This window comes from Loxodonta africana, chromosome 4 (genome assembly GCF_030014295.1).
Source record: "Loxodonta africana isolate mLoxAfr1 chromosome 4, mLoxAfr1.hap2, whole genome shotgun sequence".
In the NCBI taxonomy this organism is placed as follows: domain Eukaryota; kingdom Metazoa; phylum Chordata; class Mammalia; order Proboscidea; family Elephantidae; genus Loxodonta; species Loxodonta africana.
In genome coordinates this window covers 87,870,269-87,892,239 of record NC_087345.1, presented here as the reverse complement: position 1 = coordinate 87,892,239, position 21,971 = coordinate 87,870,269, and the positions used below count along the sequence as shown (strand labels likewise).

The 21,971-nt window shown below is 53.5% G+C and overlaps 2 protein-coding genes across 2 annotated transcripts; both read left to right on the top strand.

Moving 5' to 3' along the window:
* The first annotated feature begins 3,764 nt into the window (after window positions 1-3,764).
* Window positions 3,765-15,462, top strand: HOXC6 (homeobox C6). The gene is made up of 2 exons (XM_003405063.4): window positions 3,765-14,078; window positions 14,812-15,462. Exons 1-2 carry the CDS (start codon window positions 13,679-13,681, stop codon window positions 15,117-15,119), a joined length of 708 nt encoding a protein of 235 aa, XP_003405111.1. The 5' UTR covers window positions 3,765-13,678; the 3' UTR covers window positions 15,120-15,462.
* Window positions 15,463-18,305: 2,843 nt separating this feature from the next.
* Window positions 18,306-19,770, top strand: HOXC5 (homeobox C5). Its single transcript, XM_003405064.3, has 2 exons — window positions 18,306-18,759; window positions 19,471-19,770. Exons 1-2 carry the CDS (start codon window positions 18,306-18,308, stop codon window positions 19,683-19,685), a joined length of 669 nt encoding a protein of 222 aa, XP_003405112.1. The 3' UTR covers window positions 19,686-19,770.
* Window positions 19,771-21,971: the final 2,201 nt, after the last annotated feature.

The following is a 21,971-nucleotide window of genomic DNA, read 5'->3' as shown; positions in this document are numbered from 1 at the left end:
TCACACCGACTGTCCCATTCATCCCTGCCCCTGCTTAGCAGTGCCCGTGGCCCCAAGCTCGGCGCGTCAGAAGGCGGGGTGCGTCTGGTGCCCGGCATCGCTCCAGATGCGGGCATCAGGGGGGCCAGGCCAAGCCAGCCCCAGCCGCCCCCTCTTGAAGCACCCGCTCCCCCGCCCCTCCTGCTCACCGCCCCTCTTTTCTCGTTTGGAAAGAAAAGGAGGTAAAAAAACGGTTTTATGAGGGAACGTAATTGCGAGCGGGGATGCGCTCTCTTTAGAAACGCGTCCTTCCAAATGCTCCCGCCGTCCTATTACCGGAATGGGACCATTCGGCTGCAGCAGATAGGACTTTCTCCCATTCTTTACTTTTTTATTAGCCAATCGAAGTGGCTTCCGAAAGCTATTTGTGATTTGTGAAAAATAGTATCTTTCAAAATGCTGAGTTGAACCATCTCGACCATTTCGCCTAGAATTTATTATTCTAATCTCACCAGTAGAGACGGGATAATGGAGCTATTAAGTTGGGGGGTAAATTCGTTTCTCTGGGTTTTTTTTTTTTTTTTTTAATCCTTGGCATTTTCACTCCCTCCCTGCTCCTTCACTGCAGAGGCCACGGGAGGCGCAGGCCTGTGAGGATCTGTGGGGCCCAGTGAGATAGCATCCTGAAGGGTTCCTAGGAGGGACTTTTGGGTGGGAGAGTGGGTTGGCCTCCCCAGCCTCACCTTCCCTAAATGAGGTGCCCCCAGTGACTGCCCATGGGCTGGGGAAAGGTACTGCGGCCCCATTTAGAGCTGTGCCAATTAGGTTGTGCCACAGACTAGAAGTAAAATTTCCGGTGAGCTGCCCTCAGAGCTGTCCCATTCTCCCGGCTGCCCATTGTGAAAAGCCGGGCCAGCGCTTCCTCCTCGTAATTTTTAACTACCTGTTATAAAATTTATGGGTGGGTTTGTAAAAGGAACGAGGTCCCTGCATCCGGCGGCTGAGGGAACAGCTTCGATAACTCTGGAGGAAGTTTGGCGAGGGGGTGAGGGACTGACCCCCTGTTGGTTGGGGTGGGAGCACCTAGCCATGGAAGTCCAGTACCCAGATGATGGGGAACCAAGGGGAGAGCGGCTGGCCATCAAATCTCCAGCTGGTGGGCTGAGTGGCCAGGCTTGACCCCTTAGCAAAGAGTCCCTATGAGGAATTTATTCTGGGCTCCCTAACTTTGGACCCATCGCCAAAATTACGGGTCTGGAGGAGCAGGGTGCTGGGAACTTTAGCATGGAAGGTGCAGTTCAAGGCAGGAAAAGGTTCTTTTTTCAGGGCCTGGGAGAGGCTGGTCCCAGCTCTTTCTTTCTGAAAAAGGCAGGCGGTTGTGGGCAACCTGGTAACACTGAAAAGGTTTCAAACTACCTGTGAACCCCAAAGGAAAAGGAAATGGGGACCAAGGTCTTAGGCCTTTATTTTTAATTCTAAAGTGATTGGGAATAAGCTGCCAACCAAACTTAGGAAATGAGGAGACCTAACACTAGGGATGGTCTTGGGGGGAAATTCCATGCTGTCTGAGAAAAGGACCTGGGTATGAGGGGTGTCTTGGGGGCACTGGAGGCTGTCCCCAATTCTCACCCCTCCGCTGCCTCTGCAGGACTACCCAGGGTCACTCCAGCCTTCTCTGCTCTTCAGACTACGGTCAGGTCAGGCTTGGTTGAGAGGTTGCAAGTGGCCTGAACCTCCCCTTGCTGTCTGGGGTGGGGTGGGGGTCTCAGGGGCACCCTGGTCCTAAGGGTGTTGCTCTCTTCCTAGCAAAAAGATAGGCGTAGAGAGGGCATTCCTTCTTCACCCCGGCAGCTATCACACTGCCCCAATGCCATAAACCTTTGCAAAGCTTAGGTTACCCCAGATCCAACCTAAATCCCCTATTTATTAACGAAAATATTTCAAATTCAGCACAACGAGGGGTAGCAGCCCACCCCCAGAGGCAGAATTCTTCCTTTCCTCCTCCCGCGCCCCTCCCCGCGCCCTTTGCGCCCTCGTTTGGAGCAGCACCGCCCGTGGGGAGTGGGCTGTGCGTGGGGGGGGGGTGGGGGCCGGGGATGCTCCCTCTCGGAGAGAATTGGGTAAACATGGCGACCGCGGCGCCCATTTGCACACGCTACACAAATGCATCGCATTCCCGGTTGTTTGCAGAAAATTTACAGCTGAGTAATAAAAGTTTACGATCGACTCACAAGTTGGATTGGCCACAAGAAGTCATGTGGATTCCATCCATGAACGTGAACTTTTTATTGTGGTTTGTCCGTTCGGAGCGCTCCGCAGAACAGTCCTCCCTGTAAGAGCCTAACCATTGCCAGGGAAACCTGCGCTGGGCGCTCCTTTCATTACCAGTATTTTTTTTTAATTAATCGGATTAATAATTATTTTCTTCCCCCATTTAATTTTTTTCCACTCAGGTGGAGTTGCCAGAAGCTGGGGGCACCTGGGGAGGGTCGGGGTGGAGGGAGAGGCAGGAGTTGAGGGCATCTCTCTCCCTTCCCGACCCTCTAGCCCCCCAAGGGGCAGGAGGAATGCGGGAGCAGGAGCTGAGACAGGGAGCTGCAATGCCTCCGCCCCTCCCCTCTCCCAGGCTCTCCCTCCTGCTCCCTTTTTGCAACTCTTCCTAATTTTATTTGGTTTTTTGATGTTTGGGACTATTCTTGTTTATTTTTAAATTTATATAAAGCGTATGTGTGTGTGGAGCTGAGACAGGCTCGGCAGCGGCACAGAATGAGGGAAGACGAGGAGAAAGAGAGAGTGGGAGAGAGAGAGGCAGAGAGAGGGAGAGGGAAAATGACAGCAGCGCCGGGTAAGTGTTTCCTTATTGGCTCAAATATGTAACTAATGGTGCGTAGCTTGGGTGGCGGTTTCACGATAAGGACAGCAGCGGCTTGTCTTGGTTAGGGAGGAGAGGGGGCTGGAGAGAGGGTGGGCGCGTGGGCAATTGCGGGGGGGGGAGGGGAGAGGGAAAAGAAATGCGGTTAAACTGGAATACCGGGCGGGGGGAATGCGTTGTCCTGGTGTCACTGTGCGCCGAAGTTAGGGGTCGGAGACAGGAGGATTGCGCCTCTGGGGCGCAAGGCCTGAGTCTAGGGCGCCGGCCCTCTGCCTGATGCCCACGGTGTCCTTCGTACCTGTTTATTATAGATCTGCGACCTCTTGGCTAATGGGATTGGGTCGGAGAGGGCCCAGCAGCTTAAACTCCAGGGCAGGAGAGAGAACCTGTAGTCTGCGTCCATTGCTCCTTGAGCAAATTCAGCCCCCCAATGCGCAAACAAACTTTCCAATGCCCCCTCCCAGCACTGCAGCCCCCTCCCTCCCCGAGAGCGCGACTATGAGAGCTCACACATGCGCAGTGTGGGCTCAGGGCCGGGCCGACTAGCAGGAAGCGAGCGCAGCTAGGCGGGCGGCAGGGCCTGTTAATTGGCAATTAGGGGGGAGGCTGGTGGCTGGTGCGCGTCAGCGGAGAGGAGAGCGTCTGCCCACCCCCTGCGCCCGCCCCTACCCCGGCGGATGGAAAGGGGGGAGGTGCCCTGCACTGCGGGTTGAGGAGTGGGGGTGGGGGATGCGGTACTCAAAAGCCGTCTTGTGCTTGGAGAAAAGGGGCATATCGGCTTCCCACCCCCGACCCGGCGCCCCCCATCTCTAACCGCGGCCACCCCGCCCAGATGGCCACCGGACTGCCTCACCCGCCTCGCCGGGCTGCTCTGGGCTAGGGCCTGCCCTGTCTGGCTCGGAGGTGGGAGTTGGGGAGGCCCCAAGCTGGGCGGGGACAGGCCCAGGCCTCGCTGGTGGGGCCTCCTGGGTGTGTGGTGGCCGTGAGGATTCAAGGGGCGCCTGGCTCAAGGAGTAGGGGCACCAGAATTGGGCGGTTTGGAAGGTCCTGGGCGCTCAGGATCCTCTTAATAATTGGTGCTAATGGCGTGTTGTATAGCCTTAACCTGACACATATGGTTTCATAACACAGTGCCTTAATTTCTTCCAAATGTACGTGGCCCTGAATGTGTTGCGGTTTGATATATGACCCCGCCCTGCTCCCGGCCTGGGTTCGAGGCGGTCCCTGTATGTGTGAGCTTCTGTTTATAAAGGACGATGCACAAGCAAACGCTTACACACCCAGGCAGGCATACCCCGGAGCTGGGGAGGCGGGGGCGGGCGCATATTCCAAGGAGGTCGGAGACTCTGGGGGTCGGACTCACCTCAATCCAATCCAACCCCCCCCCACACCATCCTTTCCCAGAGGAGCGACTGGGGCTTCTGCACCAAGCCCCAATGGGGGAGGAGATCACTTCTTGGTTTCCTGTTTAAACCTCGACCTGTCGCCTAGAAGGGGGCTGGGGGCAGAAAACCCATTTTTATCAAATTCTTAAAAATACAGTTCGACTTCATTCAAATCAAACCCCTTGGGCCCAAGCTGACGGTGAATCTTCCCTCCCTTCCCCCCACAATCCTCTTCCCTTCCCCTCTTGCCCCCCCAAAATTCCCCTTTTGCAGCCGACATAAAGGCCTCTGAGGTATTCTCCCGGGGGAAAAAATGGCATTTTCGCTCCCCCTTCCCACCCCCACCCCCAATAGGACTTGTGTGTCGGCAGAGGCGTCTGCCGAGGGGCTAATTTCGCTTTCCTTGTTTACGATCGAGAAAAGAGCTTGGCTCTCCCCAAATGGGCCCAGTACGCCGTCTGCTCCGGCTGCCGCGAGCTCTCTCGCCGTTCCTGCGCGGCCCAGGGGCTGATGCTGGAGGAGCCAGGCCGCGGCCGGCCAGGACCCCGAGTCTGTGGGACCTAAGAAGGGCGAGGGGAGTACGGTGGGACAGTGGATGGGCCCCGAGAGGCCCGAAAATGGGAGCGTTTCTCCTGGAGTAATGTGGGAACCGCTGACCGGTGAGGCCTCTATTTCTCTCTTTTGCCTGTATTTTGTCCGCCCCCACCCCCGCGGATGGCCACGCTGAAGGAGGGGGGGGAACAAATCTCCTTTGTTCGCCCCGGTTGGAAAACAGTTTCCGGAGGAGAGGGCCACTCAGGCTAGTGGGGATTCACCTGGGATATTAGAGAGCCCCCCTCCCTTTGGAGGGGCGGGCCTGGGCGAGGCTGGGGTATTTCTTCGTGTGCAGGGATCAAACTGAATGTGCTGACGGCGAGATTTCGGGGTGCTAGGGTTCGAGGTTAACGGGTTAACAGCATCCTACCGAGGCGTCATAAAATATTTTTCATTGATTGATTCTCTGTCCTTTCCTGGCTAAGGTCTGCAGGCCCCCACCTTACCCTGCACCCTCACCCCTAGATTCAATAATGATTGGTCCTGGTTTTCCAGGTTTCCAGTCTGGCAAAAGGATACACTGGGCCCAAAGACCAGCCCTCTGCTTTCCCTTACTTTCGCTTTTCTTTAGAACCCAAGAGGAGCTGCCAGTGGCAACCCCCAGCCTCCTCCCAGGCCCCCTCCCCTATAGACATAGTCCTTAGTGCAGAAAAGGCTGCTGTGGTTACCTAATAATAGCCAGGGTGGCTGAAAATAGAATCTGGCTCAAAGACTCTGCACAAGTGGGGCTGTGGCTGGGCAGGAACATCCAGTTTGCTGGTCAAGGCCTGGCAAAGCTTCTGGAGCCCAGAGCCCCAGTATCCCCCTGTGAGCCCTCTCTTTGGGCACCTCACGCCTGCCTGGGGCCTGCTTCTTAGGGGCTTTGTCAGCCCTGCTATCGCTATATTTCATGTGCTGGTGGTTCCTAACTAAGAAGTGTGCAGAACAAACCCTTTCCCTCCCTGGTCTGACAGTTGTGATCCCCACAGAGAACGCCACCGTGTTTGGAGAAGGCGAACTTGTTAGGTTGGCTGTTGTGTTCAGAAACCATGCTCTGTAGCTTTTTATATTTTTTATATACAGGCTCAAATGTAGACTCGAACTTACGAACGAACCTATGCAGACTCATATTTCCTCTGGCGGTTAATTGTATATTACCATGCCTATATTCATTCAAACACCGTTTTATGTGCATGCAAAATTTTGTTTAGCCCTTGATAGATGGGAGTGGGCTTCTGGTGGCCCTGGGTCCACCAAGGAGGCCCTTCTGTGGCTTTGCTGGAAATATGTGTGTGTGCTGGGATCGAACGATGCGGGTTCCATAACCAACGGATGCCACAAAGGCTTTCTCGGACCTTATTGCCTTTGCTGTCCAAGCAGCTGGGTGGGGGAAATATTAAGTCCCTTCTGCTTTCTCTTCACACCTCCGCACAAACTCGCCATCTCAGAAACGGTTTTTACCAGGGAAACAGTAGTGTTGAATGGGAATTCTGCGGGAAACTAACTCATGGGAGCGGTGGACCAGCGAGCAGCTCAGAGCAGTCAGGCTGGTCCCTGGTGCTGGAAGCCTCACTGGGACAGTGAAGGGGACTACAGTGGTTCTTAAGATGGCCTCTGGGCAGCGGTTTGGGGAGAATGCTGACCAGGGGGCCTTAGGAAGGCTGTTGGAGAAGGTGAGCCAGAAGAAGTAGGAGTGCATCCCTGTCCCTGCTCTCTCTGGCTGCTCGCTGGGCCCCAGATTTGCCAACATTGGTGGGGCAGGTTAGAGACTGGCTAAGGTTCCCTAGATGCCCAGATCTGGCTACTGATGGGACTGCATTTTAATCCTCTCCACTACCTGAGCCAGGGCCAGGCAGGGTGGAGAAGGCTGGCCATAACAGTGTCTGAGACTAAGCTAGGCCTGGCCGCTGCAGGCCTGGAGAGCTATGCAGGGACGAAGGTCGGGAATGAACCGGCCTCCTTTTCCAACCTTTCTCCCTTCCGGAGTTAAGAAAAGACAAAGCAGAGGGGAAATATAAATGTCAGTGGAAACCCCCATAAAAGAAAGTAAGGACAGGAGCGGGGCTGGAGGGGTTTTCCGCAGCTCCCGGGGAGATCACGTTCCTCCTGGGACTGCTTGTTCAGGCACGCAGCCGCGCCGAGGCGCGCAGCTTCCTTCCACCTTCCCTCTCCCGGCAGCCCGGCACCGGGAGCAGCCTCGGCTTTCGGGCCTCCGCCAACCGGGAAGTTGGGGCAACGTTACCCCAGAACAGTGCCCCTCACCCTAGCCCACGTCCTCTGCCACGCGCCCCAGCCGTCCCTGTTTATTGTGTCTGTGAATTGTTTACTTGTTTTGTCTGCTGCCACCCTGCGTCAGAAACCCGCCAAACCAGCAAACTCGCCAGGGAGAACAAAGTAAGGCTCGATCCCGAATTCCCTGTCCTTTCAGGGCACCCCCTTCCCGCCTTTGCCCCTCCCTCATTTTCCCTTTCCGAGGGGAGGAAGCAGAAATTGTCCTAAAATAGGGCAGCTGTTTATAGGGTCAGGGGAATCATGGGGACACCATAAACCTCCGGGGCGGGTAGTGGAAAGACTTGAAGCAACCCTCCCCTTCCCCTGGCTTTTCTTCCTTCCCTCACAGTCATTGAGAAAGTTGAGCCCCCCTCGCCCCACTCCCCAACTCCTTTCTGCAGTTTTTCTGATTCACAGGTTGTTGCATTTTAAATCAGGATAATGTTGGCGGAATCATAAACCTAGATAAAGCATGTCCCTCTCCCCCCCACACACTTCCCTTTCTTCAGCTCCCCAAAATAGCAGTGAATTTAAGCAAATCCTAGGACATTAAATTGCCCCTTCGCTAAAGATCCTATAAATCTCCAACCCTACCAGGTGTAGAGTCAGAGAGGCCACTGTTCACCTTTAATTTTGTTTCTGGCTATCAAATCTAAAAGGGTATCATCGAAGTAAGTAATATTCTGGTTTCCGAAATGAATTCCCCCTCCCCATCTCTCTCCCTCTTTTTCCCAGAACAGATTAAATGGTTCTTTCATATCTGCAAACAATAAAGGATAAAATTATTTATAGGGAAATGAAGAGGATGTTTCACTGTTGGCTTATTGTCCCAGAGCATAATAACATTTTATTTTCAAGCGGTAGAAGTTAGACCAGGGGAAGAAGGGGGGTGAGGAGGAAAACAAAAGTGAGGAAGTGCAGGGCACCCGCACACACGAAACTCCTGCTGTATGTAACTTCTGTGACACAATTTCCTCATGACAACGCACTATGACATCACAAAGGCCTGCTGCCTTCGGAGAATTTTACAGTTCTCAAAAACCTCCAAAATGGGCTCAGGCAATTCTTGGTGTAGAAGGGTCTAACAGAAGTCAGGAAGGCTGGCGATCCTTTGGCCCAGTGCAGAGTAGCTCACCCCCATTGCCCCTCCTTTCTCATCTAACACTGTCTTGAGGCCCCCTTCGGGGGGCCAAGAAAATACTCTGGATTTTTCTTTTTCCCCCTTGGCCAAGTAGGGCTACTTACTTGCCTTGACCCCCTGAAATGTCCCTCCACATTCCCAGTGGGGATGAAAAGCTGTATCCTTAGGTTCTCCATGCACTCCTTCTTCATCTGATATTCAGCTGCTCCAGATAGAGGTGGAAAACTTGGGGGCCAGGACCCAAAAAACTAGAAATGATTTCTTCCAGATGGAGCCGGAAGGGGGCTCAGTGCTGAGTGCAACGAGACAGAGATGCCTGGGACCTATTTTACTTTTTAACCTTAAGCCAGAGAAGTGAATTGAGAAGCCAAACAAATGCCAGTGTGGAGTTTGTGTCTGCTGATGGTAGCAGCAGTAAGTGGAGTGGCTGTAAGGGAAGGTCAGGCAGAAATCAGGAAAGAGGGAGGGAGGAGAGAAAATATGACATAAATTAGCAGAGCCGCTCCATATATATTTCTTCTCTGCTTAATTGCAAATAAAGCAAAAGCAGCTCAGGGAGTCTCTGGACCTCTTCTTAGCTCAAAAAAGAAGTTGCCAGTGCAGGCCTCCGAGGTGTTTGGTGTAGTTCTCAGCAGCTTGACATGCCCCATCCGGCCTCTTCTCCTTCCCCCTCTGTGCTGACCCCCAACTCCATTCAGGTGGCCAGCCTGGGCCCTGTTCCCAGAATATTAGCACCCAGGATGGGATCCATTTCCAGGCTGGGTGTGTCAAATTTCACTTTTCTCCAAGTGTCTCCTTGTCTGAACTTTGAAAGGAGAAGGAGCGGTTTTTTTGGAATGTAGTGCGTATATGGAGGGTGGGGGTGTGCTCAGATAACTTCCTCCACCATATTTATGAGAAACTGGGGTCCCCTTGGGTGAGCTATGTTTTAGTGTCCCCAGGCAGACTCAGTTCCCTGCATTCAGATTCTCTGGTGGACTGGGAGACCCTTTGCAATCTTTTTACTCCCTGTTCCACAGAGATCAAAGGAACTAGTATACAAAACACAGAGAATTTGGAGTTGGATTTTTGTTTTTAATTTTTAAATGAAAAAATATATATCTGATCATAATCCAGCAGGGCCAACTGGGCAGTCACCCTAGAACAGCAAAGCCTTAACCAAATAGTGTGATTGTGAGGCGAGCTGAACAATTATTGAAACTCAGCTTTCTTTGCAAGAGGGATTCCAGCCCTCACCCAATGGCACAAAAGGGGTTGGTGTGGCAGCTCCTCTCCAGCTCTCCAAAGCAAGAATGGGGTGGAGGGGGAGAGGCAGCTGCAGTGGCTTCCAGGCAGCCAAATGCCCAGGCCCGGTGCTGGGTCCTGCTGCTCCAGTGTTTGGGTCCCTGGGCAGATTCGGGAGGCACCAGCTATAGTCAGCAGCTCCTAATGGCAGCTAGGAGGGGAGTGCATTTGTGTCAAGGGTGGGTGAGTTGCAAACATCCATGCAGATTTAGGGAAACAGAAGAGACCACCAGAACAGAAACTGGGGACGACCTCTGGAAAAGATGGTCCCCAAATAAAAATGCCAGATCTCATCCCCCTCTCTTTGGATACCTCTCTGGTAAGAAATGAATACATGACTCAGAATGCTGTGGGAAGCAAAGGCAGGCAAGGTGAGGCCTGCCCAGGAATCTCTTTAGGGTTGGAGTTCAGTCCCACCCACCCTCTACCAGTGCAGCCATAGGCATCCCCAGCCTTTCCCTGGCCTGGCAAACCTGGAATAGGGGCACTTGACTCCCCGCCTGGGAACCCCCAATTGCTCAGCCTCCAATGCAGCTCTTAGCCTTTGGGACTCCAGGCCAGTGACTACCCCCCACTCGGGGGCCAAGGTGCCTGTAGTAAGTTCCATTGCTATAATTAGCGCTCATGGAAAGCATGTGTTTTGGATTCGGTGGGTGGGGGCGGAAGCGGCAAGCGGCAAACTTGGCAACTATTCCCCTTTATTCCTTTTTGGGGGGGGGTGCTTTGAACTCTGTTTTCGGATCCACTCATTACAACTCTGATCGGGAAAACCCGCTCTTGCCTGCAAAGTCCCTCGGAATGCCTGAGTCCCGAGGCCGGCGGAGGGGGCAGAGCAGCCGAGACCTGCGGGCCTGATGGGGGGTGTTCGCTGATTTCGCCAGGCTTGTTTTATAGAAACAAAGACCAAGTTCTTCCCCCCTCCCAGGACTTGTGCATATTTACCGAGTTCAACTGCAGTTTTAATAAAACATCTGTTCTTGCTTCTGCTGATGAGTTTCCATAATTGTTTTCAGACAAATTTAACAGGCAAATATAAGTATGTTTAGAAAAATCCAAGTCCCAGCTTTCGCCTTACAGACAGGCATTCTTTCATCAAAAAATAATATTAATGTGAAATGGGGAAAGGAAAATATAATCCAAAGGAGAGAAGCTCGGGGATTATCTGGCCAGTTCTCCCCGCCTTGGAGCGAATCTTCCCAGCAAATTTCAGCTGCATAAGGCACAGATCTAACTGAAAGGGGGAGGCTTCTTTCCCCGGGAATGGAAGATGATGGGGAGAGTGGGTTGGAAATTAATTTTGCTGAACATCTTTACTAGTGGGGGACTTTATTTGTATTTCTGCTTCCCCTTCTCTCTCCTACCAGCATTTCTGCCTTTTTTCCCCAGCAGCTGGTTTCTGTTCATTATAAATCGGCGAGACCTTTCAGTCTCTGCCCTCTGTTTAGGGACGTAATAAAACACTTAACTTTCCGGGGCTGAGACTTACATTCTGCTCTTCAGGTCGCCCACCCTCGCGCCCACAGCCTTTAGGCCCCAAAAGAGACTCTCCCTAACTTTGGGGCCCCTGCCCCCTTCAGGCTTGGTTGAGGAGGGGCTGGAGGAAACCCAGGCATCTTTGCTGGGCACTGTAACACACCCTCCCCAGAAGGGGACCACTTTCCCAGGTCTGAGAATTCCCTCTTTCCTCTCCTCGTGCATGAAAGACATTTTAAAATACAGAGAAAATCAACACTCATTGAAAATGAAACCTCATTAAGACATCCTATCTTCCATCATTCAATTTGTTGTACATTGCAACAATTTAATATCTTGAAGGAAATATCACTGACATGATTTACCCCTCTAGCAATCTCTCTCTGAAATGGGGTGGGGGGTTACTCTCTCTTCCGGCCACTTCTACTTGTTATACTTCTACCCTCCAGCTTCAGAAAGGCTGGGGACTCTGAAAGCAGCTGCTTGCATCCAAGGGTGCACTGGCTTGTCCCCCAGATCAGCCCCCAGGGTCCTCCCTTCCTTGTTGTCTCTCTCCCTCCCTACCTCTTGCCTCTGGGGGGGCCTGGAGCCCCAGCCAGCTGTTGGAAACCTCTGCCCAGGCACGCCATGAATTCAAGGACAGCTGGATTCTAGAGTGAAAAGCAACTCATACTGGTGTGTGTGTGTGTGTGTGTGTGTGTGTGTACCTGCCATGTCACCCCAAAATGAGATAACTCATCTCCAAATTTCTTCGTTTAAGAATGCTCCGGTACTCTTTCACCTTTATCTCCATGGGGAGAAGAAAGCCTGGTTCAAGGAGGGAACTTTTATCATTATAGAGATCTTTCCCCTACCCTTCTAAATACCAACAAATGTCCCTCCTTCCTGAAGGACTAGGGCTGTATTTTAAAAAGCCAATGCAAATTTTCTGGCAGAAAGACTCTTCAACCTCATAACGAGGTTCATGTATTAACTAACATGTTGTCTTCTTCAGCTCCTGCACACTGTCTGCTTTTGGGTTCAAAACTTTATTTTTCCCCCCTAGCGACACTCCAGGGAAACCTTAACGTTACAGAAGATGAATAAACGAGTTTTTTCCCAGCGTAGTCCCGTTTATGGCTTTATTGCTACCCATTGATTACTCCGCTTTGTTACACAGAAGGAAAAGATCATAAAATCCGGCGACATCCGGGTTCTTGTAATAGCCAGTCCCCCAAAAAATGGCAAGGGGAAAATATGATCTTTCACTGCTCCCTGCGCACCCCCACCACCCCTTCTTTGTCAACTGAAAACATTTCCAGCTTATGTCCCGAAATCAAATTAAGTTTGGATTAATCAGGAGAAAAACCCCATCTGCACACCTTTCGCTGTTTCAGTTCGCCCACTGCCGCTCCCTCAGAAGCCTTGGACTCAGCTGCCTTTTGCTGGCCTTGTCTTCCTTTTCCTCAGGTGGAAATAAAATGAGGGTAGGGACTGCTAAGAGGCCTGGTCCCACCGAGGGCGGTTGGCACTTGGGCGAGATCTCCCCAGGAGCCCTTTGCTGTCCTTTCCAAGCTCCAGAGCTCAGGTCGAGGGTGGCTCCCTTGGCAGGGCAGTGAGACCGGAGGGGTCAGGGGGCTTCCAACGTGAGCGGGGCCTTGAGCCTGCAAGACCCTAACTGTCCATCAGAGCCCCACCAACCTTCTCTTTCTGGCAGGATTCTATGTGAATTACCCTACCAGCCCTCGCTGGCTCCAAATCATAAATTCTCACCAACATAAACAGGAGCTGATGTGTCTAGAAAGCCTCTCAGAGTTTTCTTCCTTCCTTCCTTTCTCTCTCTCCCACCTTTTACTTCTTCCTCTCCCTTTTCTATTGTATTTTATGCATTTTACCTTTTAGGCAAAATTGCTGCAAGGGTTTCTCCCAAAGGGGTCTGGAGGAGGAGGCAGAGGAGGGCTAGGAGTCAGAGGCAAGCAGATGCCTGGCCCCTTTGCCCACAGCTCTACCACTGTACCTCTGAAGTCTCACCTTCACCTCTTTAAACCTATTTGCACCTCACAGACGCCTATACACCCAAGGCTCTCAGCCACACTCTCTTACCTATGGGCACCCTGCTTTATTTAATTTCTTTCCACTTGGATTTTTTTAATTATTAGGAAAAAATATTGCTTTAGTGATGGGGACTCATTCCATGAGTGTCATTCCTGTAGAATTCCTGGGGATCCCCTAAGCTGAGGGAGGTTCTCCCATGGGGAAATCAGGATGTAATTTTAGAAGGGGGCAGATATAAAGGATAAAATCAGATCGAAATCACAGGGATTTCTCTGGCCCTGTCCACAACACAGCAAAGTTAGCAGTGGCTGAGAGATTTCCTGGGAGTGCGGCTCTCCTTCCCTGAGCCCCAAGGCCCTACGCTGGGACATTTACCCCCCCTTCACCCCCAAATCAGTTCCCGTACATATATATTTTTTAAAGAAATTCAAGTCTTACTTTCAAAGCACACACTTAGTCTCAACTAGGGAATCAACAGAAGCAGAAGCGATTTTTTTCCCCCTTCTTGACATCTGGTTCGCGATTGGCTGGAAGGGGGTCAGCTGACTTTGTCATTTTGTCTGTCCTGGATTGGAGCCGTCCCTATAACCATCTAGTTCCGAGTACAAACTGGAGACAGAAATAAATATTAAAGAAATCATAGCCCGACCAGGTAAAGGCAAAGGGATGAATTCCTACTTCACTAACCCTTCCTTATCCTGCCACCTCGCCGGGGGCCAGGACGTCCTCCCCAACGTCGCCCTCAATTCCACCGCCTATGATCCAGTGAGGCATTTCTCGACCTATGGAGCGGCCGTTGCCCAGAACCGGATCTACTCGACTCCCTTTTATTCGCCACAGGAGAATGTCGTGTTCAGTTCCAGCCGGGGGCCGTATGACTATGGATCTAATTCCTTTTACCAGGAGAAAGACATGCTTTCAAACTGCAGACAAAACACCTTAGGACATAACACACAGACCTCAATCGCTCAGGATTTTAGTTCTGAGCAGGGCAGGACTGCGCCCCAGGACCAGAAAGCCAGTATCCAGATTTACCCCTGGATGCAGCGAATGAATTCGCACAGTGGTGAGTTTTACAGCTCCGAGATATAAATTAAATAAACTGAACTGGCTTTATGACCGGCTTCCCTAGAAGAACGGGCGGAGAGAGTTTTTTATGGCCTCATAAAAACAATCACGCTCGTCTCCTCGCTGACGCCGAGACAGGGCCCCCTCTTCTGCCCCCTCTACTCGCCTCCCCGCTTGCTCGCTCCCTCGCAGGGGCCTGGCCCCCTCGGCCCCTGACAGATTGGAGGGCACGAAGGCGAGTGAGGGGGGCAGGAACAGGGCAGGGGAGGAGGCAGAGAATGGGGGAGCCCCCAAAAGTCGAGTCAGGTTGAGGAGAAGGGAGGGGGAGAGGAGATGGGAGAGAAGTGGAGAGAAGTTTCCAAGGAGCTAGGGTGCTTGGAGAGGTGGTGAAGCCCACCTCTTGAGAAATAAGGCCCTCCTCTCCAGTACTGGGAATTTTTCAAAATCCAGCTTTGAGATTTGCAGTTTTTTGCCTAGTTCTTGCCTCCCCCCCCCCCACACACCTTTCTTTGGGACCCAGGCCTCCCAACCTATGGGGGAACTGAATGAAGTTGGGGTCCTGGCTGTACCCTCAGTGGGGGGTGGGGCAGGGCAAAGGGGAGAAGGCTTGAGCCCGAGGGGGCCCGTCAGCTGCTGGCCAAGTTGGGAGGGTCAGGACTTTGCTAAGCAAAAGCGTCTGCAGAAGATGCCTTGCTGATTGTTTTTAGTGTGTTTTGTGCCCGGATCTCTAGGGGTCGGCTACGGAGCGGACCGGAGGCGCGGCCGCCAGATCTACTCGAGGTACCAGACCCTGGAACTGGAGAAGGAATTTCACTTCAACCGCTACCTAACGCGGCGCCGGCGCATCGAGATCGCTAATGCGCTCTGCCTGACCGAGCGACAGATCAAAATCTGGTTCCAAAACCGCCGGATGAAGTGGAAAAAGGAATCTAATCTCACGTCCACGCTCTCTGGGGGCGGCGGAGGGACCGCGGCAGACAGCCTGGGCGGAAAAGAGGAAAAGCGGGAAGAGACAGAAGAGGAGAAGCAGAAAGAGTGACCAGGACTGTCCCTGCCACCCCTCTCTGTCTTCTTCCCTCGCTCCCCCCAACTCCCTCCTTATCACACACTCTGTATTTATCACTGGCACAATTGATGTGTTTTGACTCCCTAAAACAAAATTAAGGAGTTAAACGTGGACCTGAAAATCAGCTCTGGACCCCCTCCCTTACCGCACAAACTCCCTTTTGCCACCCGCCTCCTCCCCACTCCCTCGCTCGCTCGTTCTCGGCTTGTCTGCAGGACCCGTACCCCGCCCAGGTCTTGGGGGCTTGGTCCCTGAACCTCGCTTCAGACTCCACACATCTCCCTCCAAAAGAGGACTTGTCCCCCACCCTCTTGGCTCCCCCCAGCCCTCGCCCCCGCCCCCGCGCAGAGAGCCGGCTCCGGGACCGGGGCCTTTGCTCCGCGGCCTCGGGGCCTGGTCTGGCAGCTCCGGAGGGCAGGAGGCGCAAGGAGGGTGCGCCTGGGCCCCACAGCAACCCCCAGGGCCTCCCCACAGCCCTCGCCCAGCCCCTCTGCCCCAGCAAATGCCCAGCCCAGGCGAATTGTATTTAAAGAATCCTGGGGGTCATTATGGCATATTACAAACTGTGACCGTTTCTGTGTGAATATTTTTAGCTGTATTTGTGGTCTCTGTATTTATATTTATGTTTAGCATCGTCAGTGTTCCAATCTCATCTTAAAAAGAAAAAAAAAGGGAAAATTACAAAAAGAGAGAAAAAGGTGAATGACGTTTGTTTAGCCAGTAGGAGAAAATAAATAAATAAATAAATAAATAATCCCCTCGTGTTACCCTCCTGTATAAATCCGATCTGTGGATCCGTTCTCGAATATTTAATAAAACTGATATTATTTTTAAAAGTTTATATATGGATTTCTGTTAATTCGCTCGCCCGCCGGACTCAGGGTGAAAGTTGGAGCAGGCTCCGAGCGCTCACTCGTCTGCTCGCCGCCTGCAAGCTCCCAGCCCCCTACGCTCGCCTTCCCTGGGAGCCCAGCGCCGAGCCCCGGCTTCCCCAGTCTCCTTGTGACCGCGTTGAGGGGGCTGGGAGGCCTCTCTGGGCTCCCTACGCGGAGCAACAGACTCACCCCGCGAAAAAAAAAAAAAGGTCGCACAGGCTTTCCTCGTAGGGGGAAAAAAAGCCCGGGTTAGTCAGGCTGGGCTCTAGCCCTACACAGGCCTTTCTTCCTGCCTGCGGTAGCCCGGGGGCTTCGGCTTCTGAACTCCGAGCCCCAAAAAGGCCAGAGAAGATGATCCAGGCAGTAGGGTCGCCCCCGCTCACGCCCCGGAGGGGAGCGCCGCGTGAGCAGCCCCCGGCCGGCTCCAGCCTGCTGTTGCGAAACGTGGCGGAGGCGGAGAGCCGAGGGGAAAGAAGACCATGCGATTGGAGCCTTTGGGAAGGGACTGAGCGATTCAAGGACACTGAAAAAGAAAGCCTGGAAACTGAGCTTTCGCCTGCTCTGGGACTCCTGACGTGGCCGGGACAAAATTCCTCCTTCCTTACCGCCTAGTCCCAGCCCGGTTCCTCACTCTTTCTTCTTCCCTTAAACCAGGCGGAAGAGGAACGCAGCCGGCCCCTAAACCTTTCCCAGCTCCGGCCTTCTCTCCCCAAGCCCGGCCAGGGAAACCTGAGTGGGCCTAGGGAGAGAGGTAGTGATGAGTGTCTCCTGGAGGGAAAAAATGTGCCAGAGTTTTCTGGACCCTCCAGATCCCCGCCAGCGCCCCCTCCAGCGCCACCGCCAGCGAGGCGGGAGGGGGGAGGGGGGCTTCTCCTAGCAGGGGCGGAGATTTCCTGGGGAGAGGCAGGCAGGAAAGATTAAGACTTGGGGCTTGGGAAGAGGAGGAAGGGGCACAATGGCCTAGGAGACCCTGGACACTAACTGAGAAGGGCGTCCACGCTCCTGCCCTGCCCACCCCCATCTTAGTCCTCTTCAGGCCTCCAAGTAGCTCAGAAATTACTCTCCTGCGGACCTTCTGAGTCCAGGTGCCTGGAAAACCTGGGCCAGAGGCCTTTCTCTCAAAGGGCCCACAGCAGGCCTTTTCCTCTACCCTGCTCATATGTTAGTTGTAGAGCCTTGACTCTTGCTTCTCCATGCCCTCATATATCTATTTTCTATCCGAAATATCTGATATAGGTATCACATGAAGGTCAGACACAGGGACGCAGAGCAGTCCTCCAGCCCATTGTGTCTGGCTGTTTATACACACAGAGACACTGAAAATTGCCCTGTTCCCATTCCTCCGGGGTCCCTGGTGTGATGACGTCTACTGACTCCACCTGGTTTCTCACTTCACCTCCAGGCTCATCCCAGAGAGTCCTCAGCACTCCCAGCCTCGTGACGCCCCCCTGCCCCCACTGTCTAGTTCTGCCCACTCAGGACCCTTTCTCCTGGTCATCCCATTTACTTCCTCAGAGGCTAGGTTTACTTTCCCATGCTGACCGCACCTTCTCAGCTGTAGCCAAGTCTTAGGGCCTCAAAGGTAGTGAGGGACCTCAACCCTTGATTTTGGGAACATGAGAGAAGCTCCCTCAGATCTGCAGCCTGGGTAGGGGCCACCCTACCTAAATCCTCTTCCCTCAGCCATTTTTGAGTACGGGAAGACCCTGGAAGTGGAGGGGTGGGGGGGAACTATCCATTACAAAAGTCGCTTTGCGCACCGTAAATGAAACCCCATCTTTTCTTAAAACTAAATACAATCTAAAAGGCCAGCTGGGAGGGGTGGGAGGGTTTACAGCAACAGCTAGTGTCTCCACATGGTAGAAAATTCAGCCGCCAGCTCTCCAGGCTGCAATTCCTCCATGTCGGCACCAGGTGTCGCTGTGGGCTCGTTGTCCCGGCTACCCCCCAATTCCAAGAACCATTTTTTTTTTCTCCCCCTTCACTCTTTTCTCTGACTCCCTCTCCCCCTTGGTTGGGCTTTGCCAACATATCAAGATGCGTTTCGCCGGCTTCCATCACTAACCTCCCGGAGGTCATCAAGCCAAATTTATGAGTGGCCGCTCCAGTCACGTGACTCTATTTAAGGCTCCCTTATTTGGGAAGAGCGCACAGGATAAAGAAAGAGATATCTCCACCTATAAATTGTGCACTTTGGAGAACAAAAAACCCCCTCAACTTCAAAGAGTCACAAATCACCCTTAATCAAAAAGGGTGCAGAAATTTTTTTTGGGCCCTCCCCGCCATGAGCTCCTACGTAGCCAATTCATTCTATAAGCAGAGCCCCAATATCCCTGCCTATAACATGCAAACTTGTGGGAACTATGGATCGGCCTCAGAGGTGCAGGCATCCAGGTACTGCTACGGCGGATTGGACTTAAGCATCACTTTCCCACCGCCTGCGCCTTCCAACTCTCTCCACGGGGTAGACATGGCTGCCAACCCCCGGGCTCACCCCGACCGCCCCGCCTGCAGCGCCGCTGCCGCTCCGGGACACGCTTTGGGCAGAGATGAAGCGGCTCCTCTGAACCCCGGGATGTACAGTCAGAAGGCGGCTCGCCCGGCGCTGGAGGACCGAGCTAAGAGCAGTGGGGAAATCAAAGAGGAGCAGGCGCAGACAGGGCAGCCCGCCGGACTGAGCCAGCCACCGGCCCCGCCACAGATTTACCCGTGGATGACCAAACTGCACATGAGCCACGGTAAACTTTAGGACTTCATTTTGCGCGCTCGGGTCCGCCTGGGTTTTATAGGCCATGCGGGGCAAATAAAGAAAAAAAACCTGCGGCCATAAATTTTACGATCCAGGCATCAATGGCTCGTAAAACTGTCCACTAAAAGGCTTAGAGGCTGTGTGCGCCCAAATTTACGACGACATAATTGGATCATAGGAACAAAACGTGTATAAAAGGCAATATTCAATTTTTGGGGGAGAGGGAGGGAGTTAAAAAAATAGAGGGATCTGAAGGGTGAGGAATGCGGGGCTCCAGAGCGGGGTTCCCCCCGCGGCTCCCTCCCTCCCTCCCCTGTGGAGCCGGCTCGGCGGGCGCTAGCGGATCCGGAGGATTCCTGCGACTCGGGAGGGGCGGGAGGGGGGTCCCCGGTGCTCGGATCTCGAGGGTGCTTATTGTTCGGTCCGAGCCTGGGTCTCCCTCTCCCCCCACCCCTTCAGCCCCTCCGGCTGCTGAGTGAAGGCTGCGGCGCAAAGTTTCCTGCCAGGGCGGAGGCGTATCTCCCGCGGCTATACTGGACTAGGCTGGGCCGGGCCGGGCCCGCCTGCGGCCCGCCGGGCCTGGCTTGCCGGCTCGCCTCTTCTCCCTCCGGCCGCGGGTGGGAGGCCTGGAGCTGGGGTGGGGGCGCTGGGACGGTGCACGCTATTCACCCCTTCCTGGCTTGGGGGGCTTATGTTCCAGAGACGGACGGCAAGCGGTCCCGAACCAGTTACACGCGCTACCAGACTCTGGAACTCGAGAAAGAATTCCACTTTAACCGCTACCTAACTCGCCGCAGGCGCATAGAGATCGCCAACAACTTGTGTCTCAACGAGAGACAGATCAAGATCTGGTTCCAGAACCGCAGGATGAAGTGGAAGAAAGATTCCAAAATGAAAAGCAAAGAGGCTCTTTAGAAGCTGTGCGGAGGCCCGCAGAGCGCGCCCGCTCCAGCTCCCGCTCCTTTCCTTTTCTGTTTTCCTCTCTCTAGATTTCGGGGCTGGGGCTAGGGCTGGAGCACCGGCTCCCCCGCCTCACAGACAAAGCGCTTTCCCTTGGCATTCCGCATCTCCCTCGCCCCCGAGTTCCCACGGAGCTGTTCTATCTCTCCCCAGCTCTGCTCAGCACCCGGGTCCCAGGGCGAGCTCCGCAGGGGCTCCAGACGGCTGCGGCGTGCTGGCTGGCTCCCAGCCCCGGCGCGGCCTGCCCGAGTAAAGGTGGGCCCCGCGCTGAAGGCCCTTTGCCCCGACCCTCCGGCCTCGCCCTGTCCTTTGTTCCTGGCCGGACTGGCCAGGCAGCCGCCGGCTGGCGAGAGAGTGGTTGTGCCTGAACCCGGCGCCAGACTCGGGGTGCTTTCTTGTCGCGTCTAAACTCGAACTTCATTTTTAATGATTTGCATATGAAAGGGGGGAGATGTCTGAACGTCAGCCTAGGCCCCCCTCTGTTGCCCTATGCTCTTCAAACCTTCTTTCCTCCGGGAGAACCTAGGAACCTCCCCAGCCCTCGCCAAGCTGCATGCCCGCTCAGGCCCGCAGCCCCAGCCCGCTAGCTCCACTGTTGGGGTCACCTGCCACTGGACCTCAGTAAGCAGTCCCAGAGGCTTTTGGTTGCCCTATAGTCCCTGCCACGACTTTCTGTGCCCTCCTGCCCCATTGCTGTTGCCCAACTATTTATTGATTCCGGGTCCTTCCTGAAACTATATTTTGTCATATCAAATAAAGATGAATAGAGAACAGGAGTAAAGATGCAGTGGCTCCTCTCTTTGGGGCATGTATTGGGTAAAAGTGTCTAAATCACTTTAGTGAGTGTGGGGGGGAGCCCCACAGCCTTTAATCTTCTTTAAAAAACAAAAAAAATCTAGGCACTTCTAGGGGCAGCGAGAAGAGGAGGTGAAAGTGAGCTCCTGTTCCAATCCTTGTCTTCAAGAAGGGCCTCCTGTGCTAGCTTTGCCCATGCTGTAGCTGTCCAAGTCACTGAGGCCTCTGCACCCCATTCCCAACTTGGCTGGATGTATCTGAAGCCTCTAGACTGGCAGCAGCCCCCACCCCATGCCAGAGCTAATATGCAGGGATCAGTGGCTTCAGCCGTGCTCAGACATTGACACTCCTGGGCCTCTAAAGATCTCTTCAGGCTGGGTGGTCCTGAAGGGGCCTTGCTGGACACAGAGGGATGGCTGATTCCTCAGCCTAGGGGTCCATTTGGTCCCAGAAGGACCCCAGAGGGAGCTGGTAATGCTTGGTTAAGTGATGCTGGAGGGGAGCTGGATGAGATGTGTCTCGGCTTTCTATGGTGCTGGGGAAGGGGAGAGCACAAGGCAGCCCGCAGGGTGTACTTGTCTGGCAGGAATGTTCCCACTGTCTCCCCACCTTCTAGGGCCCAAGGCTATATAGGACAATTAACTGGAGTAGAGACTGCATAGACCTGTGCTCAAGTCACATCAGTTTGCCATCATTTATCTCAGTCCATCTCTGGGATTTTGTGTGGAGGAGGAGGGTAGGCTCAAAGGAGGGGAAAAAGGCAGATAATATGGGTGGTGAGGCTGGCCTCAGCCCCAGCTGGGCCTTTGCTCTGTTCTGCTCTAGGCTCCTGGGATAGGGTAGGGGAGGAAGCACTTTACAGGAGAAACAAATGTGGGAAGGGCCCATAAAACTTTACTGCATTTCCTCTTGTGCCTCCCACAACAGGGTGATTTCCTGGAGTGGAGCCTAGGACCCCCACACAGATGGGGGAGCATTCAGGAGTTAGGCTAGGAGGCTTCCCCAGAAGCTAAGAGGGCAAGGGAGCGGAGAAGACCAGGGAGAATATTTATGATTATTAAGGCTGATGCTCCTTGGGTTTATTATAAAGACTGATTTCTCGGGGTCTCACTCCCTAAGCTACCAGTCTGTCACTTTTTAAAAGACTCAAGAGCCTTTCTCCACCCCATTCCTGGCACGTAGGGAGTCTCCACAAGTGTTTATTGAGCTGTACCCACTGCTACCACCCTTCTCCTACACGTTGCACTCAGGCCAGGTTAGGCCCTGGTAATCTCTCCTCAACTTGCACACAGTAGCCAGCCCAGCCCAGCACCAACTCCTTCTCTCTCTCTCTGAAATAAAATGTGTAATTTTCTTCAGGGAGTTATTTTAATTTTTTCTCCATGCTGAGTAAAACTATTGGGCGAGCGATGAAGCGTGGCGAAGCACTGACATCTCCAATGGGTA

Coding starts and splice junctions, on each gene's coding strand:
- HOXC6 (XM_003405063.4), top strand. CDS start 13,679: ATGAATTCCTACTTCACTAACCCTTCCTTATCCTGCCACCTCGCCGGG. Junction 14,079..14,811: donor GCGAATGAATTCGCACAGTG/GTGAGTTTTACA, acceptor CCGGATCTCTAG/GGGTCGGCTACGGAGCGGAC.
- HOXC5 (XM_003405064.3), top strand. CDS start 18,306: ATGAGCTCCTACGTAGCCAATTCATTCTATAAGCAGAGCCCCAATATC. Junction 18,760..19,470: donor CAAACTGCACATGAGCCACG/GTAAACTTTAGG, acceptor CTTATGTTCCAG/AGACGGACGGCAAGCGGTCC.